At 27.9% G+C, this 13,792-nt stretch overlaps 1 protein-coding gene across 2 annotated transcripts; it reads left to right on the plus strand.

The window, feature by feature from the left end:
- Nucleotides 1-1,843: 1,843 nt before the first annotated feature.
- Nucleotides 1,844-12,488, plus strand: LOC103580297 (muscle LIM protein Mlp84B). Of its 2 annotated transcripts, none has more exons than XM_014439875.2 (9): nt 1,844-1,993; nt 3,166-3,288; nt 3,619-3,778; nt 6,252-6,378; nt 7,935-8,031; nt 8,692-8,776; nt 10,139-10,435; nt 11,597-11,917; nt 12,005-12,486. In XM_014439875.2, the coding sequence occupies exons 2-9, from the start codon at nt 3,174-3,176 to the stop codon at nt 12,279-12,281; spliced, it is 1,479 nt and encodes a 492-aa protein (XP_014295361.1). In that variant the 5' UTR covers nt 1,844-1,993; nt 3,166-3,173; the 3' UTR covers nt 12,282-12,486. The 2 variants fall into 2 exon arrangements, with proteins under 2 accessions (XP_014295361.1, XP_014295362.1); XM_014439876.2 differs by lacking the exon at nt 1,844-1,993 and adding an exon at nt 2,448-2,573 and having other exon boundaries at nt 12,005-12,488.
- Nucleotides 12,489-13,792: the final 1,304 nt, after the last annotated feature.

Genomic DNA, 13,792 nt, shown 5'->3' on the forward strand with positions numbered 1-13,792 from the left:
TAAATTTTTTTTTTTGCCAAGAAATCCTTTTGCGCTGTAGACAAAAAATTGACGATCCTGAAATTAGCAGACAATTAATAATTTTTGGATTTATTTTTTAACAAATAAATTACAAAAAAAAAAAGTAAAAAAATGCACATTTAGAAAATTTTAAAAACCACAAGTGCAATTTTTTCAAATATTTTTTTTTTATAATTTATCGGTAAAAAAAAATAAAAAAATTATTAGAAGTCAGCTAACCAGTATCATAAAAAATTTTATGATCCTGAAGTTAGTAGACAATCAATTTTGGGATTTTTTTTCAACGTCAACTACAAAAAAAAAAAAACTAAAAATATGCACATGTAAAAAATTTTAAAAACTATAAGTGTAATTTTTTCAAATATTTTTTTTTTTTATAATTTATAGTATTGAAAAAAATCCAAAATTTCTTAGATGTCAGCGAACTTCATTATCATAAAAATTTAATGTATTAAAATTTATTGATAAATCATAATAAAAATTATTTGTTGAAAATAGGAATTATAGTTGGGAGTAAAAGATTTTTAGCGACTCACAATACTAGTGACTTAACTTCCTGTTTCAAGTTTCGTCGACAGCATACTAAAAATTCGTACATTTCTTATCTCCATTTTTTCCGTGGAATTTAAATAATTCAATAAAACTCATATTTTTAATCTTTACATAATCATTCATTTTATAAAAATATTTTCAATTATAAATATCATTATAATTTGTATATATATATAAATATATATTAGTAACTTTTAAGTCCAATGACACAGAGTCATAAACAAATCAGAGGTCAGTGTTCTCATTGAGTATTTACTTGAGAAATCTGCAATACGTCCAACAATACATTCTTAAATACTACATAATATACAATACATACATATATTATATTAACTTATATATCGTACAAAAGTAAAATATTTACAACTAGTACTATAAATCACTAATAAAATAACAGTATCTTGTATTTTTAATATAATTTATTTAGTAAATAAAAAAAAAATACATTAATATTTGCGTAAATTTATCCAAATTATTTATAAGATATTGTAGTAACTAAAATTATAAAATTAAATTTAGACGGAAACATAAAAGTAGAAAAGGTTGTAAATTATTAGTTGACCCAAGCCACCGCACGTGCGCTTAAGGGCTTTCTTTATAACCCTAACCTATACTTATGGACACTTAACTCATGAGTATATTACAGATATGAGTATAGAAATAGAGAGCGTTTATGGTGATGGCAGCCATAAAATCATCACGAAGATCATGAAATAGTTAGGCGACAATAATTAAATGGGTAGAGTGAGAGAGAGAGAAAAAGGGAGTGCATGTAATCCTCTAGCTCTAGAATTATAAGAGAGAAGCGCGCGGAGGAGGCAGGCATCTCAAAATAGAAATTTGAGCAAGTAACTATTAATAGCGGATGAGTGCGTGCCATTGGCCCTCTCTCTTACTCTCACAATAACAATTATCTCTGTTGCATTAAAACATTGTACATCTCACGTTCCCGTTCCCTCTTTTTACTCTCTCGCGAGCACCCACCCACCCACTTACAATACCTTATTTTGCTTCCCCTCGCCTCGCTCGATAGTGAGCCCAAAAAAATTGGCGGCATAATTTTAAAAATTTTTTTATTTAAAAAATAAAAAATTTCCATTGCACTCTGCCCAGCTTTGCCGCGGCTCAATGTATAGTCTCTTCACCTCACCACCATCGGGTCTCGTCATCTCAAAGTATCATCGTCTCTCTCTCGTTACTGACGTTCGGGTAGTCCACGTGCCGTGTGCAAACCCAGACTCGCGACTATGACTAGGACGAGCCCGCGGCGAAAACAGCCAATTCGAATCCAGTATTAGTGCGGTTAACAGTGTTCCTAACAAACGGTGTCTTGTCTATTGTATTTTCATTTATCTCCTCCACATCTATACTATTTAATTAACTATATTTTAATTATTTATATTTATATATTACCTAAGTGGTGAGTACTAGTTATCAGTTTTATTCAATAATTAACAATCAATATTCTTACAATAACTCAATATCCAGATTAGTGAGAGTCTACATGCGAAAATAGTTCGCCATCTATCGGCAAATTATCCAACCATTTTTTTTTATAATTGCAACTTACTTTAATTCATTATCACAATTAGACTAACAACCAACTTGTGAACGTGAAAATTTAAATTCAAATTTTCCCGCCATATTTAGATTCTTTACCCGAAAAAAAAATAAATTCGCGGAAAATATAACGAAAGAGAGATGTGAGATGGATGGATGGATTTTTTTTCACATGAGGGCTGAGGGGAAAGAGATTGCGCTCACTCGAGGACGTCGTTCCCTAATACGGAGTCGACGACGCCGGGTTGCCGGCCTACGACTCCCTCTACCTTGCCCTCTATATCTATATGTGTCTGCGCACAGATATAGAAATTCCCTCTTCTCACTACCGTTACGTCTACGGTGTCAACTGTTTTACTAACGTTATCCTATTTTTTATTATCTTTTTTTTTATTTCAATTCCATTTTATTCTCGTGCTCTACTCCGCTTACTCTACACGGTATTTTATCCATAATAAATTTTAAATTTTATTCCACATACCATTTTTACAAACATTCGATTTTACTAAACTATCTTTATCTTAATTTTTTTTTTTAAATAATTGCCGCCTTTTTTACTGAGGTTTGAATTTTTAAAAATAAAAAATTGAATTTAAAATGATAAATTTATATTTGGGTTCACGTAACTCTGGATTGAATAATTTTAACATGCTTCCGTGCAACAGTAACGGAAATAGAATAAGATTACGAGACGATATTTTTAGATATAGATCTCGAGTGTGTGTATGAATGTAAATATACTTTTCATACATATTGCAATTAATGAAAAAAAAAGTCATCAATTGAATGCAATAATTATTTTTATTTATAAAACAAATTCAATTTATTTATCACTAATGAACTGGATATTTATTTCAAAATTTTTTAAAATAAAAAAATGCGATATTCATTAATTTTAATTATCAATTAATAATTAGTAATTAGTAATTGATAAAAAAATTAATTGACTTTTTAATTAATAATTAAGTATTAAATACTAATTATTTATGAAATATATATATATATATAAATATGTGAATATATTAATTGCAGTACACAAAATGCCTTTCAAGCCAGTGGAACATCCAAAATGCCCCAAGTGCGGCAAATCCGTTTATGCTGCGGAGGAACGCGTTGCTGGAGGACTTAAATGGCACAAAATGTGCTTCAAATGCGGTAAATAAATTATAATTATCTTACACACACATACATTTAGTATATTACCCCATAGACTCATCCAATAAAGAAAAAAAAAATTCTTTCGCCCCCAAATTTAATTCCATTACTGAAATTTCTATTCAACCGGATTTTTTGAGAGAACTATTGGATCTAGGTCTTAGATCATTAGGACATTTTTTGTAGAGAATTTAATAAGCTTTCCAATGACCACCTACAATGTGTATTTATTTTTATAAATTTAGAAGATATAGTCAGTTGCTCCAAAACAATTTTAAAAAAATGGCGAGTTGTGGATTTGAATTAAAAAAAAGGTTTTTGTAATTTCAGGTCTGTGCAGCAAACTTCTCGACTCAACAAACTGCTCCGAGCACGAGGGTGAGCTTTTCTGCAAAGTCTGCCACGCCCGGAAATTCGGTCCCAAGGGGTACGGATTTGGCGGAGGCGCAGGCTGCCTCTCCATGGACCAGGGCGAGCACCTGCAGAGAGAGTGAGTGCCGAGGAGATCGCCCCCATATTGCGTCTCCCCACAGTTATGTCCCGAGATCCATTTGTTTGCTAATAAAACTCCCGATATAATTTAAAAAAAAAAAAAACGTACAAAGTCCTAATCGTCTTGTCCTGTATTAAAATTTTTTAAATATCCAGATTGTTTTTTAACCCCGAACCCCATAGAGCCACTTTTATATAATTAAAATCAAAAATAATATATATATAGTATATATATATTTATTTTAATTTATTTAATGTACAAATTTACCCTCGATAAAATCAATATAATTTTTATTATAAATTAACTTGGTAAAATTCATTGATTTTATTGATTGTTTTTAATTACTACTGTCTTATTGTTTCCTTAAATGTGCGCACACTGAATCTCGTGAGACATAAGCACTGTTCAATAAATATATTATTATTATATAAATATAAATAATAATAATAACGATAATTTTTAAATTATTTTAATTATTATTGTGATTAATTTAGTACAGTGCGAGTCTGTTTCTTGTTTCATTTTAATTGTCTCCGTAATTAATTTTTTTTTTGTTCCTCAAACTTTTTTTTTTCTACAAAAGCACAAACAATTAAAATTACTATTGACATATATATTTTTTTTGCTCACATAAAATAAAATGGTAATTAAAGTTACAGTTTAAAAATAATTTATTAATTACAGAAAAAATTAATTATCTAATTAATTAATTAATTATTATTTACAATAAACAAGAACTGACAACAATTTAGTTTTTAGGATTATTTGTACCATCTGTATTAAAAAAACTGCTACATTAAAAAAAAAATAATCAAAAAAAATTTATCAGAAAAAAAATAATTGATTTTTTTATTAATTACATTTTTTATTATTTAATTAACAATTAATTATTAAAATTAATTTAATATTTTTTTTTATGAAATATCATAAATTAACATATTATTAATTATTAATATAAAAAAAAAAAATTAACATTGCTACAAATTTTTTTTTTAACGAAAAAAAAAAAAAATTAACATGTCAAAATTTAGGTAAAAAAAAAAACGTCAGAAATTTTTTTAATTTTTGTTTTTACAAAAAATCGTATAATTCATCATAAAGTCAAATGGATTGAAAAGAAAAGCAAACAACAAAAAAATATAAAAAAAAAAAAAAAAAATAGAATGCCTTCACCCGCCCCCGCCAGCCCCGCCGAGTTCGAGCCACCGGAGGCCCATTGATAAATCCGAATCACACCCACACACATGCATTCGTGACTATAATGGTGAGCACCGAGAAAAATAATTGCCAATTCCGCGTGATAAAGCTTGCCCGCGTATAAATATCCTGCACGGCCTTTTATTCACTTCAATTAAACACACACACACGCACATGCACTGCGTCATATTTATCCATTAAAAAAAAAAATAAAAACAATAATCACAATAATGCAAATAAATGAATAACAAAAGCAATAACAATATAAAAAAAAAAAAAAAAAAAAACTCAATAATTTTTATTTAAAAAAATGAAATTTTATAATTATCAAGTGCGAATGTATCAGACAGACAAATTTAAAGTTACAAATAAATAGAGTAAATAATTAAAAAAAAATATTTTTAAAAAATGCACTTATTAATTTTTAAATTTTCTAAATGTGCATTTTTTCAAAATTTTATTTTATTAATTACTTACTCTATTTATTTATAATTTAAAATTTTTCTGATGTCTGCTACATTCACACTCATGTATTGTCATACATTTATACACTTGTTTGACGCAAATCCCTAGCAAACCTTTTTATTCATCTAATAATTTTAATAATAAATATATATATAAATATCTAAAAGTACTAATCTCTTGTTTTTAATCCAATTAACTGCCGATTTTTTTTAACGGACCCAAACCAAGCCGGTCTAGCCCGCAAGCCTCGCTCAACTATCCATTATTATTATTACTATTATTATTATTCAATTATATATTTATGTTGCTTTCATATATTTTTATTTATTTATTTTTTTATCTATTTATTTTTTTTTACCCTAGAAATTTTTTCTCTGTCTTTCTGTCTCTTTCTCTCTTCTATTTGTTTCTGTCATGAAAAATTTGACATGTGTCCTGTATTTATTGTCATAAATGTGCTTCTTGGCTCTCCTCTCGGGGCTCGGCGGAAGCGACTCGCGTGGTCGGGGTTATACTAACTATCAGCTAACCCAAACTTTATCTAACAAGATTATGTTGTCGGGAATTTTCGTCACTTGTTATAATTTATACCACTCATAAGTCACCACATATATAAATAAATTTTTTCATTTTTTATTTACACGATTATTCATATAAATTTATCTCGACATCATTTTCTATTATTATTTTTTTTAATGCTTATTATTTATTTTTAAAGTAATAAATTAATGCTATCAAAGCTTACTTGCAATATTGTATATAAAATATACATATATATTTAATTATAATGATACATATTTATTTTTAGTGGTGATTTGAGAGGCTCGAGCGCAGTAATGGAACCCCGCGCAATTGCTAAAGCACCTGAAGGCGAAGGATGTCCAAGATGTGGTGGATTTGTTTACGCTGCTGAGCAAATGCTTGCACGTGGACGAGTAAGTGTTAAATTGTTGCCACTTAATTTAATCTTTTATAGAAAAAAAAAAAAAAATTCATTTAGAAAAAAATTATTTGAATTTAAAATTCCCGCGATTTTAATTTTTAAATGAATTTTTTTGATATATTAATAATCATCACTACGACCTTAAGATTTATTTAAAAATAATAATAATTCAAAATGAATATCATATTATGTAGCTCAAGGAATATAATTATTATTAGTGGGTTAAAATAATTTTGATGATGGAAAATTTTAAAACGGTCGAGTTATCGTTGGGTGGCCGCCCAACAAAATAGTTCTACTACTTGGCGGTGTTGCCAAGTAAAATGTAGCTCGAGTTTACTTGAGTTTCGTTTATATATACTGTATATATACATATATATATATATATGGGTATCATGTACATACTTAACATATGTACATGTGATCCAATAAAAAATCGATAACGTTGCCAAGAAAGTGAAATTAATCGGGTGAATCTAATTGCCTGTATTATATATTAATATGCCAATTGATTTTACATATAATTTCAATATCATTTCATGTAGTGATGATTATTTCAATTAAATATACAAGACTTTGTTTGATTATCAATTCAATTTCGATTTTTTATTTTTCAACAACTATCGTTTTATTAAAATACTTTTTACGCATTAACTATTAGGTTTAGGCAATTTTACAAAGAATACTTTTTTGTTGCAAATTAAATTTCCTACAAAAAAAGTATGAATAAATTTTTTCGTAAACTTGATAGTTTACCTTTAAATTTATTTTGAAAGTTAATTTTTTGTATATTCAAATTTGTCAAATTTCCTAAACCAAATATCGTTTGCTAAAACAATTTTTGCACGTAAACTATTGGGTTTAAGAAATTTTTTAAAGAATACTTTTTTGTCACAAATTAAATTTTCTACAAAAAAGGTATCTATAAATTTTTCTCTAAAGTCTACGGTTTACTTGCAAAAGACCTAAGAAGTAATTTATCGTTTCATCACAAAGTCTTGTTTAAATAAATAAAAATATATAAGTAGTATGATAAATATAAGCAATAAATATGAAAGCGTGCGTGAGTATATGCCAAAAATACTTAAAAAGAAAAAAAGTAAAGCCCGGTGTCATATTATGTCTCCTGAATTCTTATGACCAGGCTTTCCATAAGACATGCTACAAGTGCAAAATTTGCAACAGGACACTGGACTCTACGCTTCATTGCGATGGTCCGGACCGTGAGATATATTGTCGAGGTATCATTAGTCAAAAAAAAAGTATCAATAAACAAAAACGAAAAAAAAAATGAAGTACATTGCTCTTTGAGTTTTTTTTCATACTAAAAATATGTTTTTTTTTTTCTTATACGTGTTTTCTATCCTAAATTTCCATGCCCCATTAAAAAATTATTGTGAAGTTTAAATCTTTTGCACGCCGACATATTAAAAAAAAAAAAAAAAAAAAAAGAAAAAAAAACAGAAAGACATTAAATGAAAAATTTTGAAAAATAAAAAATTGTGACTAACATTTTAAAAAAATGAATCCTTTGTGTCCGATGTACAGCAATGGCACAGAGAATGTTTTAAATGTGGGCTCTGCTCAAAACGATTAGACTCCGTCAACTGTTGCGAAGGTCCTGACAAGGATATTTACTGCAAAGGTGAGCTAATAATACTAAAATTAACTTAAATGTTTAAAAAAAAAAAATTGTCACATTACCAGTCACAAGTTACGACACCATCTATATAAAAATAATATAATTTTCTTAGTCTTAATTACGAAACATAATTTCATTTATCATGACTGTCATTTACCGGCTAAAAATATAAATAATTATGACAGTCATTGAGAAAATTCATTGAATACTCGGCTAGAAATTTCACATCAATTAAAATCTATAATTATATAATTTTAACAAAATAATTTGATAATCATTTATCAGTTTATCAGTTAAATGTTAAATCGTACTTATAATTATCTATTTTCATTCTGACACAATTTTTATTTTTAACTACACTGTAAAAAATTTGCAGAGTAAACGCGGATTTAAATAAAATCCAGATCACTCTGAAATTAATCCGCCAATGTAAAACCAAACTCCTTATTTACTCTGTATGCGGAGTGATTTTTCTTTTTCAAACTCCGAAGCTCCGAGTAACGGCGAAGTGAATTCGGGTTTTAATAAAATACGCAATCACTCCGAATTCACTCAAAATTTTTTGCAGTGTATTGCAATCATTTAAATAAATGGAATCAGTGTCGTGACTTGAGTCGCAAAAAAAAAATTAAATAATTTGGAGTTAATCGGTATTTTGTTCAGTCTGCTATGGCAAGAAGTTCGGTCCAAAGGGTTATGGCTACGGTCAGGGTGGTGGTGCCCTTCAGAGTGACTGCTACGCAAACGGGTGGGTTTTTTTAGCAAGAAAATTATAAATAACTTTTAACTAATTCACATATTTTTTATAATTTTAAAAATTGTTTTTCGATTACTATTAATTTATTCGAATTATATTTTCCAAGTTCCGAGAGTTCTTTGTTGGTCATATATTTGAATGACAAAAAAAAAATTAATTTTTAATGTGGAAATTAAATTTAAATTTTTAAGCGAATAGAGAAAGAAAACTGTAAACTTGGGACTTGGATTAATAAATTTAAATTCTGATCGAAAAATAATAATTAATTAACTTAATAATTTTTGCGTAAAAAAAACTCAAAGGCAGAGCAATGTCTGCCTCGGCTTATTTATGACATTAAATAATTATTTTGTTAAATTTAAATTGAGAAAAAATAGAAAAAGTCCGCTTATCTGCTTAACAGCTTGCTATCCGAAGAAATTCGGGCCGCGGGGCATTGGTCATGCAGGACTTGTATGGCTGGGGCTGCAGTGCGACATTGAGGACGATGGGTACGCGCGTCCTTTAATGCTAATTTTATTTATCTATTAATTATCCATGTGAAAAAAAAATCCTTGAAAAAGTGTTGGCTGTTCTAAACTTCAAAACCTGAAACAAAGAACGTTTTTTGAACATCTGCAAATACAAAAAAAAACTGCTAAGTGCAAAACATTTTTATTTGTCCCAATAAATTTTTCGTTTTGTAAATTTAAGGAAAACAAAAATTTTCATGTATTGAGAAATTTTTTTCGAGTCCTTAAAAAAATTCTCTCTTCAATTCATAATGAAAAATATTTTTCGCGCCAAAAAATACTTTTTTTATGTCCATTAAAAATGATGAATTTTATCATATTATTTCGGTTCAAAATACGGCCAGAAAAAACTGACTTGGAGCTACTTCTGAAATTTTTTTTTTGACTACATTTTAAATCATTGATTTTTTTTTTGAATTTAAAAAAATTTTAAATACGTTCCAAAAAAATTGTGTTACGTTTTGAAATTTGAAATTGTCATCACTTTTTCGAAATTTTTTTTTACAGGAAATATTAATATTTTTAATTATCCTTCATAATCCTTGTCCATTAATATTTCAAATTTTTCAACTAAAAAAATTATTTTTATTGATGATTATATTAATTGCTTATTTAATGCTATTGCTGCATCCTTTTATAAATTTTCAAAATTTCAATTTTATTTTGTGTCAATTCAAAGAAAAAAAAAAAGTTACTAATAAGCATCACCTACTTTTTGGTGTAAAATCAACACATTAAAAAATGCATGTACCAGTTTTTGGAATTTCAATACAGTATTTAATCAGTACACGATAGATTATTAATAATAATAATAACATGTATATTATTTTTAAAAAAATAGCGATGCAGCCCCACGCACTACAGTGGTGGACACTGCGTGCATAAAAGCACCGCCAGGAAAAGGATGTCCTCGTTGTGGGGGCGTAGTATTTGCCGCGGAACAAGTTCTAGCGAAAAGTCGCGAGTGGCACAGAAAATGTTTCAAGTGTCACGATTGTTCGAAAACACTTGACTCGATAATAGCTTGCGATGGTCCTGATAAAGACGTTTACTGTAAAACTTGTTATGGAAAAAAATGGGGACCTCATGGTTATGGATTTGCTTGTGGATCTGGATTTTTACAAACTGATGGTCTTACGTAAGATTTATTTTTTTAAAATTATTATTCATGGTGGCCACATTTTTGAAAAACCTGGAAATGTCAGGGAATTATAAACATACTGGAAAAAATCAGGGAAGTGTCAGGGAATTTCGTCACAAAGCTGGAAAAATTTTAACTTTCTTTTCACTTTAATTTTTTTTCTGCCGAGACTGTTCAAAAATTTGTGGTCACCATGATTATTATTTATATATATGTTAGGGTGGCCCAAAAACAACGATTATTTTTTTTTTCGAGTCTCTTATGAAAATTTGTTGGTTTACGATGTTTTAAGAAGCCTCTCAAAAAATCGACGATAAAAAATTTTCAAGAGGTCGCTCACGAATTTTGAAAATATCAAAAATGATTGAAATTCGGATTTTTCATTTCAAAATTTTTTTTTTCGAGGCAAGAGTAGTTTATATTTGTAAAATCATGACTATGCTGAAAATTTCAGCCCAAAATTTAAATATTTAAACGGCGCTCAAGAATTTTGAATATTAACTGATAATATGTAACTAATACATTGAATTAGTTTTTGAATTTTTTTACGACTCAATTATTGTCATTTTACTAAAATATAACTTTTGCATAACCAAAAATAACCAGGAAGTCTTAAACAATAAAATTTTGTAAGTTTTGAATAAGCGACAAAACCTAAAAATTGAATTAAAAAATAAAAAAGTATGCAAATAACTTATTATTTCTATTTCTCGGGTTATATTTTCATTCATTGTCATGCAAATTGATGGTGAAAAAATCGAGAAGCTTTATTATCAATATTCAAGGGTCGCTTGAAATCATTCAAAAGACAGCACTCAGAAACATTCAAAATTCTTGAGCGAGGTTCAAATATTTAAATTTTGGGCTTAAATTTTTAGCGTAGTCATAATTTCACACATATAAACTATTGCTGCCTCGACAAAGAAAAAAATTTGAAATAAAAAATTCAAATTTCGATCATTTTTGATATTTTCAAAATTCGTGAGCGACCTCTTGAAAATTTTTTATCGAACTGATGTTTGGAGAATCTTCTTAAAACATCATAAGCCAAAAAATTTTAATAAGAGACTCAAAAAAAAAATAGTCGGATTTTTTGGGCCAGCCTAATAGATGTATATATATTATTAAATAAAAATAAAATGATTTATAAATATATAGAGAAGAACAAATCTCAGCAAGTAGACCATTCGCTAGCCCAGATACAACTTCAATAAAAGCACCAGCAGGTCAGGGCTGTCCCCGATGCGGTGGAATGGTATTCGCTGCCGAGCAACAACTTGCCAAAGGGACAATGTGGCACAAAAAATGTTTCAACTGTGCCGAGTGTCATCGGCCTTTAGACTCAATGCTCGCTTGTGATGGACCTGACAAGGAGATTCACTGTCGCTCGTGTTACAGCAAACTCTTTGGACCCAAAGGCTTTGGATTTGGTCACACTCCAACTCTGACATCGACTAACGGTGACGGCGCACCTTCATTGTAAGCTACAATTAAATAACTTTTAAAAATATCAAGTAAATTATTTTAATTTAATTTAAATAAAATATTGACATTTTAAATTGACAGCATTGACTCTAAACCACAAATGGGCACAAAAAGCACCGATGGACATGGGTGTTCACGTTGCGGTTACCCAGTTTATGCTGCCGAACAAATGATCTCCAAGGACAGACTTTGGCACAAACGTTGCTTCAGTTGTGGTGCCTGCCATCGTTCATTAGACTCGACAAATCTTAATGACGGACCTGACGGTGACATCTACTGTCGCGGATGTTATGGACGTAAATTTGGACCACGTGGTGTTGGTTTTGGTATGGGCGCCGGTACTTTAACGATGGCCTAATTTATTTATTTATTATAATCATAATAATAATTATTTAATTACACTGATAGAAGGATTTCTTAGTATTAAAAAAGATTTGTTAATATTTAACAAATTATTTCTTAACGGAGCTTTATTTAAGAAATATTTATTAATATTTAACAAATCATTTCTTAAACATCATTTTTTTGTATTTAATAAATATTTCTTAGCATCTAATAAACGATTTGTTAATATTTAATAAACGATTTCTTTCCATTTAAAAAATGATTTATTAGTATTTAATAAATCACTTTTTAACATTTAATGAATCACTTTTTAATAATTAATAAATTAATATTTTATATTTAATATATTTTTTATTATTTGAACAAATTTTTTTTTTATATTTAAGAAATTATCTATTAACTTATTTATTAAAATTTAATTCATAAAATCACACAGTTCAAGAATATATATCTATATATGTTTTTGCATGCAGCTACACACATTCATTAATATTTGTATTTATAAACAAAAATAACTAAAACAACCATCGTATAAAATTTTCTGTTCTTTTAATTTCAAAATACAATTTCATAGTAATTAACACTATAACTAGAATAAACAAATTAAAATTTCTTATATTAAACTACGCTGAGAAATAACATAAAATCCGTTTGATAGTACATGTGTTTTTAATGGTTTTATATTTGATTAAAATTGAACTGAATAAAATTAACAAGGCTTCCATATTTTCATAGTTATAATATGGATGACAATTTACAAAATACTTCTGATATAAATATTATTTAAGTATATGAGAGCTTCAGTTATAGGTTACGTTTAACCAACAATGCAAGCTAGAACGGAGTAAACAATATGACGTCGCAACGACACACACATATAGCTTTTTTAATACTTGTACACCACTACAGGCTCGTGTGTAGCCCTCTACCGACAAATTCGTCTAAGAAATATTTATTAAATATTAACAAGCCTTGTTTGGTGCTAACAAATATTTCTTTTATGTTAATAAGGCTTTGTTAGCATTAAAAATATTTCTTAATAATAAAGAAGTTACTTATTTCATTATAATAAATATTGTTAATAATTACTAAATATTTGTTAAATCCAAAAAAGTCAGTTGAGAAAAATTTAATAAATCAATTTATTACTCCTAAACAAATCCTTCTATCAGTGTATTTAATCTTCATTATTTTCATTATTTTTTTTTTCTGTTCATAAATCGGTTTTAATTAAATTAAATAATAATTAATTAATAAATAAGTAATGAGCCAACGATAACTAGATATTTAAATAATCGTCAGGTTACCGCGGATTCGAGTTAACAGCGAGACGAACAAGACGATTTTATTTTTAATTAATTAATTAATAATTTTTAAATTTTATTTATTAATTTAAATATCAATAATATGATTCATTAATTTTCGCTGAATTTAATTGATAATTTAATTTAAAAATTAAATTTATTTTATTTTAAAAATTATCGATGGGTAAAAAAATAAAATATTTTATTTAGTTGTGTCAAT

The sequence above is a fragment of the Microplitis demolitor genome, chromosome 10 (genome assembly GCF_026212275.2).
Source record: "Microplitis demolitor isolate Queensland-Clemson2020A chromosome 10, iyMicDemo2.1a, whole genome shotgun sequence".
NCBI lineage: Eukaryota > Metazoa > Arthropoda > Insecta > Hymenoptera > Braconidae > Microplitis > Microplitis demolitor.